The 17,532-nt window shown below is 37.9% G+C and overlaps 1 protein-coding gene across 2 annotated transcripts in view; it reads right to left on the bottom strand.

Moving 5' to 3' along the window:
• The window catches only part of LOC139478619 (delta(24)-sterol reductase-like), a 32,464-nt gene extending 19,729 nt beyond the window's left edge, over positions 1–12,735 (bottom strand). For both annotated transcript variants that reach the window (XM_071261169.1, XM_071261170.1), the window contains exons 1-2: positions 12,449–12,735; positions 735–996 (exon numbers count right to left, since the gene is read on the bottom strand). In XM_071261169.1, coding sequence (XP_071117270.1) covers positions 735–996; positions 12,449–12,691 — 505 coding nt within the window. In that variant the 5' untranslated portion in view covers positions 12,692–12,735. The remainder of the gene's footprint in view (positions 1–734; positions 997–12,448) is intronic.
• Between the last annotated feature and the right edge of the window lie 4,797 nt (positions 12,736–17,532).

Here is a 17,532-nt window from a genome sequence, read left to right as displayed (position 1 = left end):
GGTTACCATGGTAAGAGCTCCACACCTGCAGCTACACACACACAACAAACGTAAAATGGTGCCAACCATTTGGTATCAGGGGGATACAATTTGTCCTTGACTTTTCCACACATAAAATAACTTATCACTGGACATGATGGATGTTTGAAAAAGAACCAGCTTGTGGTGAGAAAATAGTTGTATGGCTCCTCTTCTTTTGTGCGTCTTGATCAAAATCAGGTTCTTTCTCACACTAACATCAAAGACCCTCCCCCAGAATAATAAATGGTCAGCCCTTAGTGATGTCACTTCCTGTCTGGTGCACGATCTCCTGCTGAGCAAGACAGATGTTCAACACAGATCCCTTCTGTCTATTTGGTTAATTAATGAAAATGTTTTCACCAAATAATGAATGAGCAGTGAATTTAATTAATTAGTTTACGTGAAAAAGATGTCTTAGTCAATTAAATGACTAATCTACTGCAATTGTTATTCAAGATGGAGGCAGTATGACAAATAAACCCTAACAAATCTTAAAATTCAAAATCAATAGTTCAAGTTATTTGTTATTACAGGTGAGATCAGCTCTATTCCCACATGAAATATGCAACTGTTCCTAAAAATTCTATACTGAAAGCCATGAAATTGTAGCTTAGAAAATCTCTGGACAAAGAACTCCTTCAGATTTAGCCTGGCTTGTAGTTGACTCATCTGAGGAGTCTCTCTATCACATCATCTACCTGTTAATGACTTACCCACAGTGAGGTCATCAAGCTCAGGTAGGACTGGAAGAGTCCATCCAAGAGGGTTGAGGAAGGCGGTCACCTGACCCATGGTAGCCAATGGCTCAACTCGAACCACCTGACGTTCGGTATCAACATTGAGGATGTCAATGAGGTTGACTTCGATGTTGCGGAGCTTTTTCTTGTATAGGCCACGTCTGAAGCTGACATTGGACCAGCCCGGTCTGGCTGTACACATTGGGGTGTGAGCACCGTCATCACGCCACTTCCTCACCTGCAAACACAAAATATAGGCCAATAAACATGAAGTACTCATATCCCCGTCAACATGACATGACCAGATGTGTGCAAGGCAAGAAACATGGTACAGTTTTCAAGATCTGCTCTGGAAACGAGCACTACCGCCATATTCAGTCAAAGTCAAGGTCATTGCTATGGAAACTAGAAAAAAACATTTTTTTAAAAAGCCTAAACTATCAAAAGGCAACTGTTAACCACTAGACCTATCTATGTGCCAAGTGTGGTTAAAATATCTATCATGATTTTTTTAGTTTCTGCTACAGAAACGAAATATGACGGAAGGACGGACAGACAGCACCAATTCCTATGTCCCCCTTCCATGGCGGGGGATGATAAGATTAACATAGTAACATCAAACCAGTTATTAAGATTGTGAAAAATCAATAACATTAGGGAAAAACATTTTATTGAAAATATACCTATTAACATTCTAATTTGTTGCAGCTAAAATTCTTATGAATAAACCCTGGCATATTCACGAAGACTGGAAAACAAGAAACTGAATGTTGGGATCAGGGAAATACGTAGAATCCAATTTCAAACATATCAATTATTATTCAATGATTATTATTTAATGAGAAGTCATATAGATGAAATGAGAAGTAATAGACATGATAGATAAATGAGAAGTAATAGACATGATAGATAAATGAGAAGTAATAGACATGATATATAAATGAGAAGTCATAGACATGATAGATAAATGAGAAGTCATAGACATGATAGATAAATGAGAAGTCATAGACATGATAGATAAATGAGAAGTAATAGACATGATAGATAAATGAGAAGTCATAGACATGATATATAAATGAGAAGTCATAGACATGATAGATAAATGAGAAGTCATATAGATAAATGAGAAGTCATAGACATGATAGATAAATGAGAAGTCATAGACATGATAGATAAATGAGAAGTCATAGACATGATAGATAAATGAGAAGTCATAGACATGATAGATAAATGAGAAGTCATAGACATGATAGATAAATGAGAAGTAATAGACATGATAGATAAATGAGAAGTCATAGACATGATAGATAAATGAGAAGTCATAGACATGATAGATAAATGAGAAGTCATAGACATGATAGATAAATGAGAAGTCATAGACATGATAGATAAATGAGAAGTAATAGACATGATATATAAATGAGAAGTCATAGACATGATAGATAAATGAGAAGTCATAGACATGATAGATAAATGAGAAGTCATAGACATGATAGATAAATGAGAAGTCATAGACATGATAGATAAATGAGAAGTAATAGACATGATATATAAATGAGAAGTCATAGACATGATAGATAAATGAGAAGTCATAGACATGATAGATAAATGAGAAGTCATAGACATGATAGATAAATGAGAAGTCATATAGATAAATGAGAAGTCATAGACATGATAGATAAATGAGAAGTAATAGACATGATAGATAAATGAGAAGTCATAGACATGATAGATAAATGAGAAGTAATAGACATGATAGATAAATGAGAAGTCATAGACATGATATATAAATGAGAAGTCATAGACATGATAGATAAATGAGAAGTCATATAGATAAATGAGAAGTCATAGACATGATAGATAAATGAGAAGTCATAGACATGATAGATAAATGAGAAGTCATAGACATGATAGATAAATGAGAAGTCATAGACATGATAGATAAATGAGAAGTAATAGACATGATAGATAAATGAGAAGTCATAGACATGATAGATAAATGAGAAGTCATAGACATGATAGATAAATGAGAAGTCATAGACATGATAGATAAATGAGAAGTCATAGACATGATAGATAAATGAGAAGTAATAGACATGATATATAAATGAGAAGTCATAGACATGATAGATAAATGAGAAGTCATAGACATGATAGATAAATGAGAAGTCATATAGATAAATGAGAAGTCATAGACATGATAGATAAATGAGAAGTAATAGACATGATATATAAATGAGAAGTCATAGACATGATAGATAAATGAGAAGTCATAGACATGATAGATAAATGAGAAGTCATGGACATGATAGATAAATGAGAAGTCATAGACATGATAGATAAATGAGAAGTCATAGACATGATAGATAAATGAGAAGTCATAGACCGAGAAGTCATAGATTCAATGAGAAGTCATATAGATGAAATGTGAAGTCATAGATTTAATGAGAAGTCATAGACATGATAGATAGATAAATGAGAAGTCATAGATTTAAAAAGAAGTCATATTGATGAAATGAGAAGTCACATAAATTCGCATGCCGTGCATTTACAGGTGTACCAAGTTCTGTAAATGATAACTTGATATTTGATATTTCATAACAGTTTCTCAGGTAACAGCATCACAGCTCCCTGACACAATTAACTGTTTAAGTTCATATTTCACAGTCGAGAATATCTGCTAACTTGCTGATGTGGCATAAAGCAATACTCTGTCATTCCTCTCACATTTCCAGGCACATCAATATTTCACTCACGTTTCAACACCCTATCAAAAATTCAATCTGGCATATTAAGTTGTTTGTTCCCAGAGCTTCTATCAGTGTGTGCTGGTCATGAACCACGCCAGTTGGTGGTGACAGGTAGTGACAGGTAGTGATTGGTATGGCTGACTGTTGTATTGCCTGTGTTCTTTCATCTGTAGTGTGTTACGAACCTGAACAACAATGGACCCATACAACTTTAAACCCATCCTCCATTTTGTTGGATGTTGCTATGGTCACGACACATGAATAATACATCATCATATACAGGAACTGGTTTTGAATAGTTTCACTTTTTGATTACAGGAATCAGTTGCTAAGTGTCAAAACTTTAAGTGTCACCCTGGGCAAGTGACTTGGTTCGAATGTGCCTCTGTTCACCCAGCAGGGAATGGGTACCCGATATGTGAGGTGGATGTAAAATCCTTCTAGTGCCCCTGGGCAGCTTGGGTTGTATACTCCCTAGGGAGTTGAGAGTAATAACTGAAATGCAAACAGATCCACTGGTCGGGGAACAAATAAACCCACATTTGAGCAGATAATAGAACCTGGATTCCTTCAATACATAAATGTATAATATACTAATACTGATTTCATAATTACATAATTACTTTTTGACTTGTCACTTTTGTAAGACCCGTGAAGATTCGGTTAGAATAGGTCTTCAGCAAACCATGCTTACTGTAACAGGCTACTAACAAGATCAGGTGGTCAGACTCCCTGACTTGGGTGATGCTTGTCATCGTATCCCAATTGCTTGGATCGGTGATCATGATGTCAATCACTGGATTGTCTGGTTCAGGCTTGATAAATACAGACCGTCGTCACATAGCTGGAATATTGCTGAGTGCGGTGTTAAACAAACAAACCAATTTACTGCAATCTCAGTAGTGTCTACATCATGATCATTCTCAAATGTCTCTCCCAAACAGATTGTACAAATCCGTGACTACAGCCCTGTGACTACACTGAGCCATGAGAAACCACTCACGCATGGTTGGACAACCCAGGCATAGTGAAGCTCTAGTAATTGGAGCAGAAAGTGTCAGCAGCAGAAATGACTGACTGTGACATATTCCTACATACACGATGATTATCTCCTCTCCAGCTAAGCAATTTGAACAATACAGGCATGTTTTCCGTGACATTAACAAGTAGTTCACGTACTAATGGCGTTTACATCTATTTCCAGCATGATGACAAAGCTGGGTAGATTATCACTTTTGGCCTGATGGAGTCAGTGCTTAGACGGTGGGAAATTACACCATATACCAGCACTTCTTTGTGTGTCCGGGACACCATTGAACTTTTGGCCTGATGGAGTCAGTTCTTAGAGGGTGAGAAATTACACCATATACAAGCACTTCTTTGTGTGTCCAGGGACACCATTGAACTCTTGGCCTGATGGAGTCAGTTCTTAGAGGGTGAGAAATTACACCATATACAAGCACTTCTTTGTGTGTCCAGGGACACCATTGAACTCTTGGCCTGATGGTCAGTTCTTAGAGGGTGAGAAATTACACAATATACAAGCACTTCTTTGTGTGTCCAGGGACACCATTGAACTCTTGGCCTGATGGTCAGTTCTTAGAGGGTGAGAAATTACACAACATACAAGCACTTCTTTGTGTGTCCAGGGACACCATTGAACTCTTGGCCTGATGGTCAGTTCTTAGAGGGTGAGAAATTAACCATATACCAGCACTTCTTTTTGTGTCCAGGGACACCATTGAACTCTTGGCCTGATGGAGTCAGTTCTTGGAGGGTGAGAAATTACAGCATATACAAGCACTTCTTTGTGTGTCCAGGGACACCATTGAACTCTTGGCCTGATGGTCAGTTCTTAGAGGGTGAGAAATTAACCATATACCATCACTTCTTTGTGTGTCCAGGGACACCATTGAACTCTTGGCCTGATGGTCAGTTCTTAGAGGGTGAGAAATTACAGCATATACCAGCACTTCTTTGTGTGTCCGGGACACCATTGAACTTTTGGCTTGATGGAGTCAGTTCTTAGAGGGTGAGAAATTACACAATATACAAGCACTTCTTTGTGTGTCCAGGGACACCATTGAACTCTTGGCCTGATGGTCAGTTCTTAGAGGGTGAGAAATTACACAATATACAAGCACTTCTTTGTGTGTCCAGGGACACCATTGAACTCTTGGCCTGATGGTCAGTTCTTAGAGGGTGAGAAATTAACCATATACCAGCACTTCTTTGTGTGTCCAGGGACACCATTGAACTCTTGGCCTGATGGAGTCAGTTCTTAGAGGGTGAGAAATTACAGCATATACCAGCACTTCTTTGTGTGTCCAGGGACACCACTGAACTCTTGGCCTGATGGTCAGTTCTTAGAGGGTGAGAAATTAACCATATACCAGCACTTCTTTGTGTGTCCAGGGACACCATTGAACTCTTGGCCTGATGGAGTCAGTGTTTAGAGGGTGAGATATTACAGCACTTCTTTGTGTGTCCAGGAGTAAAATTTAATATTTGAGATAGGTTTCCTTATGTTTTTTATTATTTGGGTGAGTGATGAAAAACTTAGTGTTTTTCCAAAAGGTTGAGGTAACATTTTGAAATATGTTAAGTTGAGGGCATATCAAAAAGCCTGTGTGAAATTACATTAACACTCTCAACAGGGTCAAAGTCAGTTGGGCAGGTGTAAAATCTCATAATGCCACAACCATTTTAATTTTTGTGTACAGGGTGCCGTTGTACAAAGCGATCTTAGCGCTAAGGTGACCCTAACTCCCATACCTTAGCATAGACTTATGACAGTCGTAGTGCTAAGGTTGTTTTGTACAGAGGCACCCAGGACACACATCTCCCAAAGTTTATATTTCAACATAAATACTTTTATCTGTTTTATCTACAACATCTGAGGAGGCTGAGGCTGGTAGCAGGACATCCTCCATGCCGCCCACAGAGACCTGACAGACACAGACAGTCTTTGTATTTGTAATTCAATACACAGGCTACAGAAATACCCTTTTTGGGTTGAAAAACCTGTTTGATACAAGGATACAAGCCTCATCAGTGTTTCATATTATAAACACATACAGCTTGGTAGGTACACACAAAGGTAGCTTAGTTAATTTTTATATTTTTTATCATTGGTTTATTTCGATGTAGGTTTTTGATGGGTTTTTCCTCATGAGTGTGACAGATACAAGTGAAAACATTGTGCAAGTATAAGGCTCAAGCTAATACATGTTCATCAAACGTGTAGCGTAACATGCCTTTTAAATGTTTTGTTTTCTGTGGTTTAGTTTAATTATGAAATAAACATTTCGTGAAGTGTCATGAATGAATTCTATGATTAATTATGTACAATATTGATAAAATATGTCCGTATTAAAAACAACTGGCATAAATGAAAATGCCATTTAATTCTGTACAGTTAAAAAATAGAAATATTTTTCAATAAACAAAACAGGGGACAATGAGTTCAGGTGTACTTCAGCCAAGATAAGATCCCGATGTAATCCTATACTGTCACAGGGTTAACCCCGAACTTAACAGTCTTGTAAGCAACACCCGTTTCGAAGCAACGGCCAGGCTCGTGCCTCCTCCAGGTATGCCCACCTCCCATGGCGAGCGGCAGCGCTCAACTGTTGACCTGGTTTGTGGTCGGACGGCACCTGGATATGTCCCAGATAAAGGACAGTCAGGGGCCCCTGTATCCGATTTTGAAATTCATAAGTATTTATTTTTTAACATAAATGACTCACAAAAAAGTATCAATTTCAAAGCTGAAGCAAACAGTCTATCAAAGCAGAAGGTGAAACATGGTTTTCCAAATCAAAAACATCTTGTCTACCATTAACATGTTTAATTTGAAATTTGTAAAACATATGGAGGTCTTACCCATATAAAATTAGTCAGGCCTCCTGGCAAAGAATCATCACTTGTCTAATTAATAAAAAAAATCATACTTAAACAGAAAACAAAATGGACATAGAGACAGATTCCTCTAACTCTCTATGTTTGTCAACAAGATCTAAACAAAACATCATGCTACATTAGCATGGCCAGTCCCTGAATAACCCCCCCTGATAACACTCCATGATAACAAGGGCATGCCAAGTTGTTATTGTCATGATATGTTATCAGAACAAAGACTCAAGAAGGAAGACTGAAGCTATTTACATCTCATGTTGAGATTTCTACTTGATACATGCAGCACTTCTCAGATTGCCGTGTTTGACTTGGATCGTTCAGTCACAGCTATCACTAGTTTCTCATCATAAACCACCAAACAAGCCAAAGGTTATCTGTTTATCAAACTATATTCCTTTTGAAATTTCGTTATCAGAGATAAATTCCAGATTTGTTATCCAAGTCACAGAGTCCATGCATGTTCTATTAATGTTCTATTAATGCATGTCCTATTCATGTTGTTCTATACATGTTCTATTCATGTTGTTCAATGCATGTTCTATTCATGTTGTTCAACGCATGTTCTATTCATGCTGTTCAATGCATGTTCTATTCATGCTGTTCAATGCATGTTCTATACATGCTGTTCAATGCATGTTCTATTCATGTTCTATTCATGTTGTTCAATGCATGTTCTATTCATGTTGTTCTAAGCATGTTCTATTCATGTTGTTCAATGCATGTTCTATACATGTTGTTCTTTACATGTTCTATTCATGTTGTTCTTTACATGTTCTATTCATGTTGTTCTTTACATGTTCTATTCATGTTGTTCTATTCATGTTGTTCAATGCATGTTCTATACATGTTGTTCTTTACATGTTCTATTCATGTTGTTCTTTACATGTTCGATTCATGCTGTTCTTTACATGTTCTATTCATGTTGTTCTTTACATGTTCTATTCGTGCTGTTCTTTACATGTTCTATTCATGTTGTTCTTTACATGTTCTATGCATGTTCTATGCATGTTCTATTCACGTTGTTCAATGCATATTCTATACATGTTGTTCTTTACATGTTCTATTCATGTTGTTCTTTACATGTTCTATTCATGTTGTTCTTTACATGTTCTATTCATGTTTTCTTTATATGTTCTATTCATGTTCTATTCATGTTGTTCAATGCACGTTCTATACATGTTCTATTCATGTTGTTCTTTACATGTTCTATTCATGTTGTTCAATGCATGTTCTATTCATGTTGTTCTTTACATGTTCTATTCATGTTGTTCTATACATGTTCTATTCATGTTGTTCTATTCATGTTGTTCAATGCATGTTCTATACATGTTGTTCTTTACATGTTCTATTCATGTGGTTCTATGCATGTCCTATTCATGTTCTATTAATGCTGTTCAATGCATGTTCTATACATGTTGTTCAATGCATGTCCTATTCATGTTCTATTAATGCTGTTCAATGCATGTTCTATACATGTTGTTCAATGCATGTTCTATTCATGTTGTGAAATGCATGTTCTGTTCATGTTCTATTAATGCTGTTCAATGCATGTTCTATACATGTTGTTCTATTCATGTTTTTCTATGCATGTTCTATTCATGTTCTATTAATGCTGTTCAATGCATGTCCTATTCATGTTGTTCTATGCATGTTCTATGCATGTTCTATTCATGTCATTCAATGCATGTTCTAATCATGTTGTTCAATGCATGTTATATTCATGTTATTCTATTCATGTTCTATTCATGTTGTTCTGTGCATGTTCTATTCATGTTGTTCTATACATGTTGTTCTATAAATGTTTGATTCATGTTGTTCTATTCATGTTGTTCTATACATGTTCTATTCATGTTCTAATCATGTTGTTCTATACATGTTGTTCTATAAATGTTCGATTCATGTTGTTCTATTCATGTTGTTCTATTCATGTTATTCTATTCATGTTCTATGCATGTTGTTCTATACATGTTCTATTCATGTTGTTCTATACATGTTGTTCTATAATTGTTCGATTCATGTTGTTCTATTCATGTTGTTCTATTCATGTTGTTCAATGCATGGTCTATACATGTTTTTCAATGCATGTTCTGTGCATGTTCTATTAATGTTGTTCAATGCATGTTCTATTCATGTTGTTCTATGCATGTTCTGTGCATGTTCTATTAATGTTGTTCAATGCATGTTCTATTCATGTTGTTCTATGCATGTTCTATTCATGTTTTTCTATGCATGTTCTCTTGTTGTTCTACTTAACATTGTCATACCTTACTTTGAGTCATACTTTACATTAGGTTATACTTTACATTGGGTCACACTTTACATTAGGTCATACTTTACACTGGGTCATAGGGTCATACTTTACATTAGGTCATTCTTTACATTGGGTCATAAGGTCATACTTTACAATTGGTCATACTTTACTTTGAGTCACACTTTAAATTAGATCATACTTTAAATTGGGTCATAAGGTCATACTTTACAATCGGTCATACTTTACATTGAGTCACACTTTACATTAGGTCATACTTTACATTTGGTCATAGGGTCATACTTTAAATTAGGTTATACTTTAAATAAGGTCACACTTTAAATTGGGTCATACTTTATACTGGGTCACACTTTACATTAGGTCATCCTTTACATTGAAACATGCTTTAAATTGTAAAACATGTTTAATTCTCACTATTCACAGATTTCTATGAGACTACTACTTTCTATAAACTACAGTTATATTTCAAGCCACAAAAACAGATGTTTTACAAGGAGGACAACCCAGCAGGAGACACTTGAAACATGTTGCAACTTAGCAACATTGTGTAAATACACAGTTTACATACAACACAGGGGACTGCAGGCTAATATCAGCTGGTGATACACCTAAGTTAACACACACTGTTTGGGGAATAACTGCAGGATTAATGAGACAACCGTGTCTATGAAAGTTATATTCTATCCCCCACCATTGTGCAATCTGTATTGCTTCACAGGGGGATGAAATGAACACCAGACAGACGATCTAATGTTTAAGGTATTCTCATCGCCATATAATTACTTGTATATAGTGCTAGCTGAATTCCCAACACCAATATGTAAGTAATCTTTATAAGCGCCCCCTAATAACTACGACAGAAATGTAGTATGGCAGTCTGCATTCTCTTGTGTATTTTCCAGATATTTATACAGAAAACAGAAGTGTAGGAATATAATAATTGCCTAGTAACTATTATTGAATGTATTTTAGTTTCATTGATGCTTGAACTACATTCACATTTCTCGATCTCTGACAAAAAAATTAACTTGCTGTTTATCGTTTTCATAAGCGCCCAAAACTTGTCAATTTTCTAAGAACCCTGGCAGTTTATTACAGCAAATATGGTATGTATTTCTTATTGTGGTTTTAGCAATGGTCACTGGAATCTGTAAACCCAAAATAAACAATTGTAGACAAGTATGTCATTAATCTTAATCAGTGCCTACTACAATGACAGAAAATCAACAAGACAGTCTGTATTTTCTAGTGTATTTTACAGATATGTTTATGGACAACAGCAGTATAGAAGGGCTATATAATTGCCTAGTATCTATCATTCAGAAAGTTTGAGTTTCATGGATGTTTAAACTATCTTTGTTCACTACTGCTTGATCTTTTAATAATCAACCCACTTTGTCAATTTTCTAAGCGCCCTGGGTGCTTATTTCAGTAACTACGGTGTCATCTCTGCAGGTGTAGCTGTTGCCCAACAAGTACACCACAACGCCCTGTCTGCATGGTCTAGTCAGGGGGGGGAATGCATTGCAGTGCCAAACTTGAGGCAAAGTCAGAATGTAGAGTTGTGGCAAATATATCAGTATCTCCTGTTTACTGTGGACATTTTCTTTGTGCAAGAAAGATCTATAAATACACAGCACAGTTATAGAGTTGTTGATTAGAGAGCCTAGCAACCACTTTGTCTGTATATGCAGAGAATAGCACTGTTTAAGGGATGGCATAATTATGAACATCTGTATAGTTAGCTTGACAGAAATTAAACCTGAAGTCCATCTCCCATACATCAAAGGCAGGCTTAGAGGAATGGCAATCACTGCTTCTTGAACTCACATAATAGTCCTGTAAATGTCAGTAGAACTTGTTTTTGTGATTAAATCTAAGACACAAATATCTGGTGCAAGCTATAAAAGTAAAATGTTTTTTCAGAAAATAGCCGAAAAAGTCAGGGTGATGGAGGAAGTACATCATCACATATAGACTGAACAATACTATGTATTTTCTTCATATTTTATCAAATTAATGGTTCAATACATTCATATAATTTAAGTAAAAAACTAATTTTTTTGTGAATCTGCCATTTAAGACCTCTATAATTAAAAACGAATTCATGTCCTTTTTAATATCCTAAAAATATTTTATGAAAAATATAACCAAAAAAACGCCAAGAGAATTTCCGTTGCAATTTATAAACGACAGCGGAAAATAACCGAACATCATTGGACTTCAGCTGATAAGAAGCTATCTAGTTTCATTAACACTGAAATAGCATATGTGGGTTTTATTTATTAAAAAACCCATTACCGTATGTAAATATCATAATGCACTATCCAAAACTTGTAGCTACTGACATTAACGCAAAACAAAGTTACGTCTAGGTACGCGCCTGGACTCTCCTTCATTATACAAGCGATGCCCGCCTGACTAACAAATCGACTGAAGGCGCCGTAATTTTACAACGGTAAATCTTCCCTGACAGCCTACGCTTTTAACGTGGAAAAGATGTACATATATAATACGTTAAGAACATGTACTAATAATTAATTAAACTGTTATCGATTATATTTAACATATTTAACGACCTTTCCATTTCAAACCTTGCTGCACATATCGAATGTCAAACTTGACAGCGCGATTGACAAGTCTGGTACCGGCGGCTAACACTGTTGTTATTTACAGCACAAAGCATAAACGTCATTATAGCGGTGAGGTGTTAATATCACGTGCGCACGTGCGCACGTGCAAACTGTACATACCTGTCTCTGCACATGCTGAACCTTTTGATCATGCTTCTTCGGCGCCGAGTTAAACTGGAAGACGAGCCAATTCCTTCCGAACATGAAAACATCGTAGATCACCGAGACAGGCAGGAGGAATAGGCAAACGAACACCCATCGGTAGTGAATCAAAATATATTCTAGCCCTCTGTATTTAATCCAAGACAATGACAGCAAGGCAGGAACCGCCAAATACATGATGAAGTTTAGGGGTAAATCCATGACTGCTTCTTCCCAGCACCCCGTACAGCCAGACCAGTGAAATGAGTGAGGTCAGAGGTCACAAATGCCGGTGCTTATCTGACGATGGCTTGACCTGCCAATCACACAGCAGCAGCAGGAACCTATTCTGGATTTGTGAAACCAGAATAGGTTTGATCGACGGAGTTATGTCCCCTATTAGGCGCGTAATGGGTTTTGTATAAAAGTAATATTTTGAAACGAAATATAGTCGTGTATGCGATTTGTATTACCCTTTGTTTTCTTTTTGGAAGGTTTTTCCAAACAATGGTTTGACATATATACAGATGTCATCACTTTTATCATTTACCTTGCGTATGGAGTGTAGCGCAATATAAGTACACACATTATCATTATCTATATCACAGGATATATTCGCCGTGTTAAAAGTGGCATCGATATAAACAATATAGAGCTAATGATTAGCGGAGGCGGCTAAAACGGCCCAATATATATACCGGGATGCGCCTCGTATAATCGGATATCCGTATATCTTTAATGTGTGAGAATACTTAACTATATTAAATATTTATAAACCATATAATTATGACGAAACCTAACCGTCAGCCCCTCGCGGGCTTCTATTTACACCATATATACGGTGTATGTCACGTGTACGTCTTGGGCTGGTCACAAACCGTAAGTTCTCAATACATGGCACAGCCCAGAGGCCATATATCGGTATATGGTTTCTGTACAGACAAAAAGGTGTTTCTGTGTTTTAGTGTAATCAAGTGAACACTACCTTTTAGATTTTACGTGCGCTTTATGTAACTAGTATCGGAATTTTTTTTTTAAATTGACGCTACTTGAAATAGAAACAGGAAATACCGCGATTATTAATAAACGAAGCTAGTTGCGTGTGTTCTATTAGGTATAAAGTGAAAACAAGCCAATAAGGACTGAAACTTACCGTAAAGACACTGCAAGGTGAGCTTTTCACGAAATATCAATTTGCTGGCGATCAACACCATCATTGATCTTTGATCACGTAGTCATAATCCGGGTAAAGGTCGGCCTACTATATTAAGTAGCGTGTGCGGCGAACGTTCATTACCACATGAACTGAAAGAAAAAACATGCAAATGTAGTATTCAAAGCTGAGATGCACACACTGATAAATAAAGTCGGAAAGAACATGTTAATATTTTAATAGTATTAAAATACATGCGGCTGTCTTCGTTAATTAGTAATCGCGATATTTCGTGAATCTATTTCAAGTGGCGATGACAATATGCATGTTAACACGGTGTATCTTATCATGAACCACGTTGACTATGTAGCCATAAGGTAATGTGTACGTCGTCACTTCCGGTCGTGTAAACACCAACACAGCCACATTGTAACTCAAGCTAAAATACGCAACCAATATTGATTATGACTAGCTGATTATTTATATAATAACACAGCGTCTGTAAGAGATTTGGAGGGGGGGGGGGGGGGGGTGTTGTTTAACGCCGCTCTCAGCAAAATTCTAGCTGTATAACGGCGGTCTGTAAATAATCGAGTCTAGACCAGACAATTCAGGGATTGACATGAGCATCGATCTAAGCAATTAGGATGCGATGTGTGCTCTGGCTCCAGGCTGTCACGTGGTTGTGGCTTTGCGATTTTCCTATCTTTTCAACAAACTGCTGTACTCCATTTTTTCAACACAAATAAATGCCAGCCCATGCGGAAATGACCAGTTAATTTTTATATTAATTGTGTATGGATGTCAACAACACTCTGTCAGATATTTACGATTTTACTACTTTTGCGTTTCTTTTTTTGCAGAGTATACAAGTATGGTTATGGGAGAAGTTGTCATTAGGTTATATTGTGTTGCTAGATTATCATGAATGTGTGAATGCATCTTTACCTCCTTTTTTAAGTTAGGTATTTTAACAATATATAAGTCAAGACTGCATATTCATCAACAGATAGTATTCGCGGGAGTGACGAATTATATAAATGAATAGACGTATGAATCATCTGATTTGACAATAACTAAACTGACAGCCAAAAGAAACTTTACCACTTCAAAAATGAAATTGCAAAAATTCAAAAACACATGTTCAAACTAAATCAATGCAAAACACATCGTCCAGACACAGCAATGCTATGAGCAGAAAGCGATATAAGTACACACGGCAGTTGTTGTATTTTTTGGTTTGAAAAAGTGAAAAACACGTGCCGCTTGGGCAGCCGAAACTACACGTGCAATAAAGGTACATAAATGATACGGACGGCATTTCAGACACTCACATTGATCAAAACAAACAAAACAACAACAAAGCACAGAAGAACCACGGTCGACACCCGGGCACCGCGAGCGGATCCTGGGTATATATGATGCAGATGGGAGCTGCCCATGCCCACATTGCTAGAACTTTTGGTTGCTCCCGTGTTGCTGTAACTAACCTGATGCAGCGTTACAGACAGACCGGGCAGACATCAGACAGGCCAAAACTAGGCAGACCCAGGGTAACTACGTTCAATGAAGACCGGTACTTGCGTACTTTGCATCTCCGGAATCGATTCCTGACAGTGACGTCTTCAGCGACGAATGCCTTAAGGCATATGGTTAGTCGACAGACAGTGGCCAGGCGACTCGGAGCTCAGTGAATTTGGGCAGACAAACCTCACATAGGACAGTTACCGACAGTGCAACATTGTCGTCAGTGATTCAGATAGAATTGTACTTCGTTGACTGCGCCGTGACTGGCAGAGGGTCGTCTTCACTCATGAAATCCGGTTCTGTCTAATCAGAGCTGATGGAAGACAGCGTGTTTACCCCCGAAGGGGAGGACGAACGGCGCCATGTTGCGTTCAGGAGGTCGTGCCGTATGGTGGAAGGGGAGGACGAACGGCGCCATGTTGCGTTCAGGAGGTCGTGCCGTATGGTGGAAGGGGTATTATGGTGTGGGGAGGAATTTGTAGGCAGGAAAGAACACCCCTGTCATCGTTAACGGAAATTTGGCAGCTCAGTGTTGCATGGATGACATTCTTCTTCCGATTGTGCTACTTTTTCCACGTGGTGTCCTTTATCAGCATGACGACGCCAGACCCCATACAACCCGAATCGTACAGAACTACCTTGCAGCCAACAACGTCAACGTGTTGTCGTGGTTTGCACACTCCTCAGCCCTGTCCCCTAAGGAACACCTCTTTGATGTCATGAACGCCGTGTTCGACAGCGACCACATCCTACAGCCAGCCTACAATAACTGATCCAGGCCCTCCAAGAAGAATGGCGACGTGTCCCACGTGACGTCACCAGGCGTCTGACTTTATGGGTATCTTGTAGCAGATGGTGGTCATTGAACCTGACTGATTTTTAGATATATGTGTGCCCTTTGTCCATAACGGTGAAAACTTGTTTTGGCAAGCCCACCTCAATCTGGCAACTGTCATGCCAATATCGGATGCTGTTTGACTGTTTAAATGTTTATTTCGTTGAGATTTTGATCTTTTCAATACATTTTACTCCATGCGTATATCTTTTGTGTTTTGTGCAATTTTGTACATGCCGCTGGAATATTTGCCGAGTGTGACGTTTAACAATAGACAAACATTATGTACTGGTGTCTTGCATTAGCGGAAAATCAAATATCTGAATATTTTCGAAACAGTTACATTCAACATCCAATTGAGGCGCACGTAAAATCTCTAACTTCGGCCACAGTCCAAGTAAGCATAGCTGCGCCCCTCTTCCTAAATTTATAAACAGAAAACATCTGCATTATAAGAAGGAATTGACATTTATGTTGTGGACTATAAAACAATAATATAGGGAATGCATTGATTTTTCTACTGCCACATTCTCCTGTCTGTCTAACATCCGAGAAAGGGTTCTGTTCATCCATAATTCTGATAAGACGTACGATAAGAAGATAATTTGTCAAGTGTCTTTTGTTTTTCTTGTGTGTTGTGTGAGTTGGATTGAACGCCGCTTTTAACATTATTCGACGTTTACCACTTCGGTGAAACCCGAGAGCACGGGTATGGTGCTGACAAACCTAGAAACATAATCGGAGTGAACCGGGATTCGAACCCACAATCATAGGTTTCTCGCGTGCCCAAAAGACGCAACTCTGCACAGAGAATCGCGGCGCCTTAGGCGACTGGGCCACCCGTGCCCCCTGTCTGTGTGTTGAATCGGTGCACCAGGTTTCCTTTCTGAAATACTCAACAACAAAAGATCCTGTGACACCAATATTTTAGTGTATTTTTTAAACAAGTAAAGTTTGGTTTTCAATATTGTAGTACATGTATGGAAACAAGTCACTAAAATGCAACTGCTACAGAAAAGCATGCATTCCATGCAAAAGTTGACTTTTATGTAAGCCCCATGCATTTCACGACCCAAGAATGGGTATAAAAACATGTGCGTTAACGGGATTCCATATGCATTGTTTAGCATCGTGCTGACAACAACCACTCAGAAAAACAACAAAATTACGCAATTATTCAACATTACGAAATGCCACGCCTGTCCGAAAATGAGCGTCTGCGAGCCATTGTTATGCTTGAAGCGGGATCGAGTCAATGGGATGTTGCAAGACAATTTAACGTCCACAGAAACACCATTTGGTGTTTATGGCAACGTTGGCAACAGACGAATGCAGTCAGAGACCATCCTCGGAGTGACAGGCCACGCGTAACCAATAATCGAAAAAACAACTAGATTCGAACCACACATCGATTCCAGCCAGCAACAGTGACTGCAAGAAGCATCCCTTGCCTTCGACGAATATCTTCACAAACCGTACGTCGTCGCCTCAGATGTGCAGGGATTGTCGCCAGAAGACCCGCCAGACGTCCCATTTTGACAAGAAACC

Source organism: Haliotis cracherodii, unplaced genomic scaffold, assembly GCF_022045235.1.
Source record: "Haliotis cracherodii isolate W230 unplaced genomic scaffold, xgHalCrac1.p SCAF_4, whole genome shotgun sequence".
Classification (NCBI taxonomy): domain Eukaryota; kingdom Metazoa; phylum Mollusca; class Gastropoda; order Lepetellida; family Haliotidae; genus Haliotis; species Haliotis cracherodii.
The sequence above is the reverse complement of the archived record's forward strand: the minus strand, read 5'-3'. Positions and strand labels throughout refer to the sequence as shown.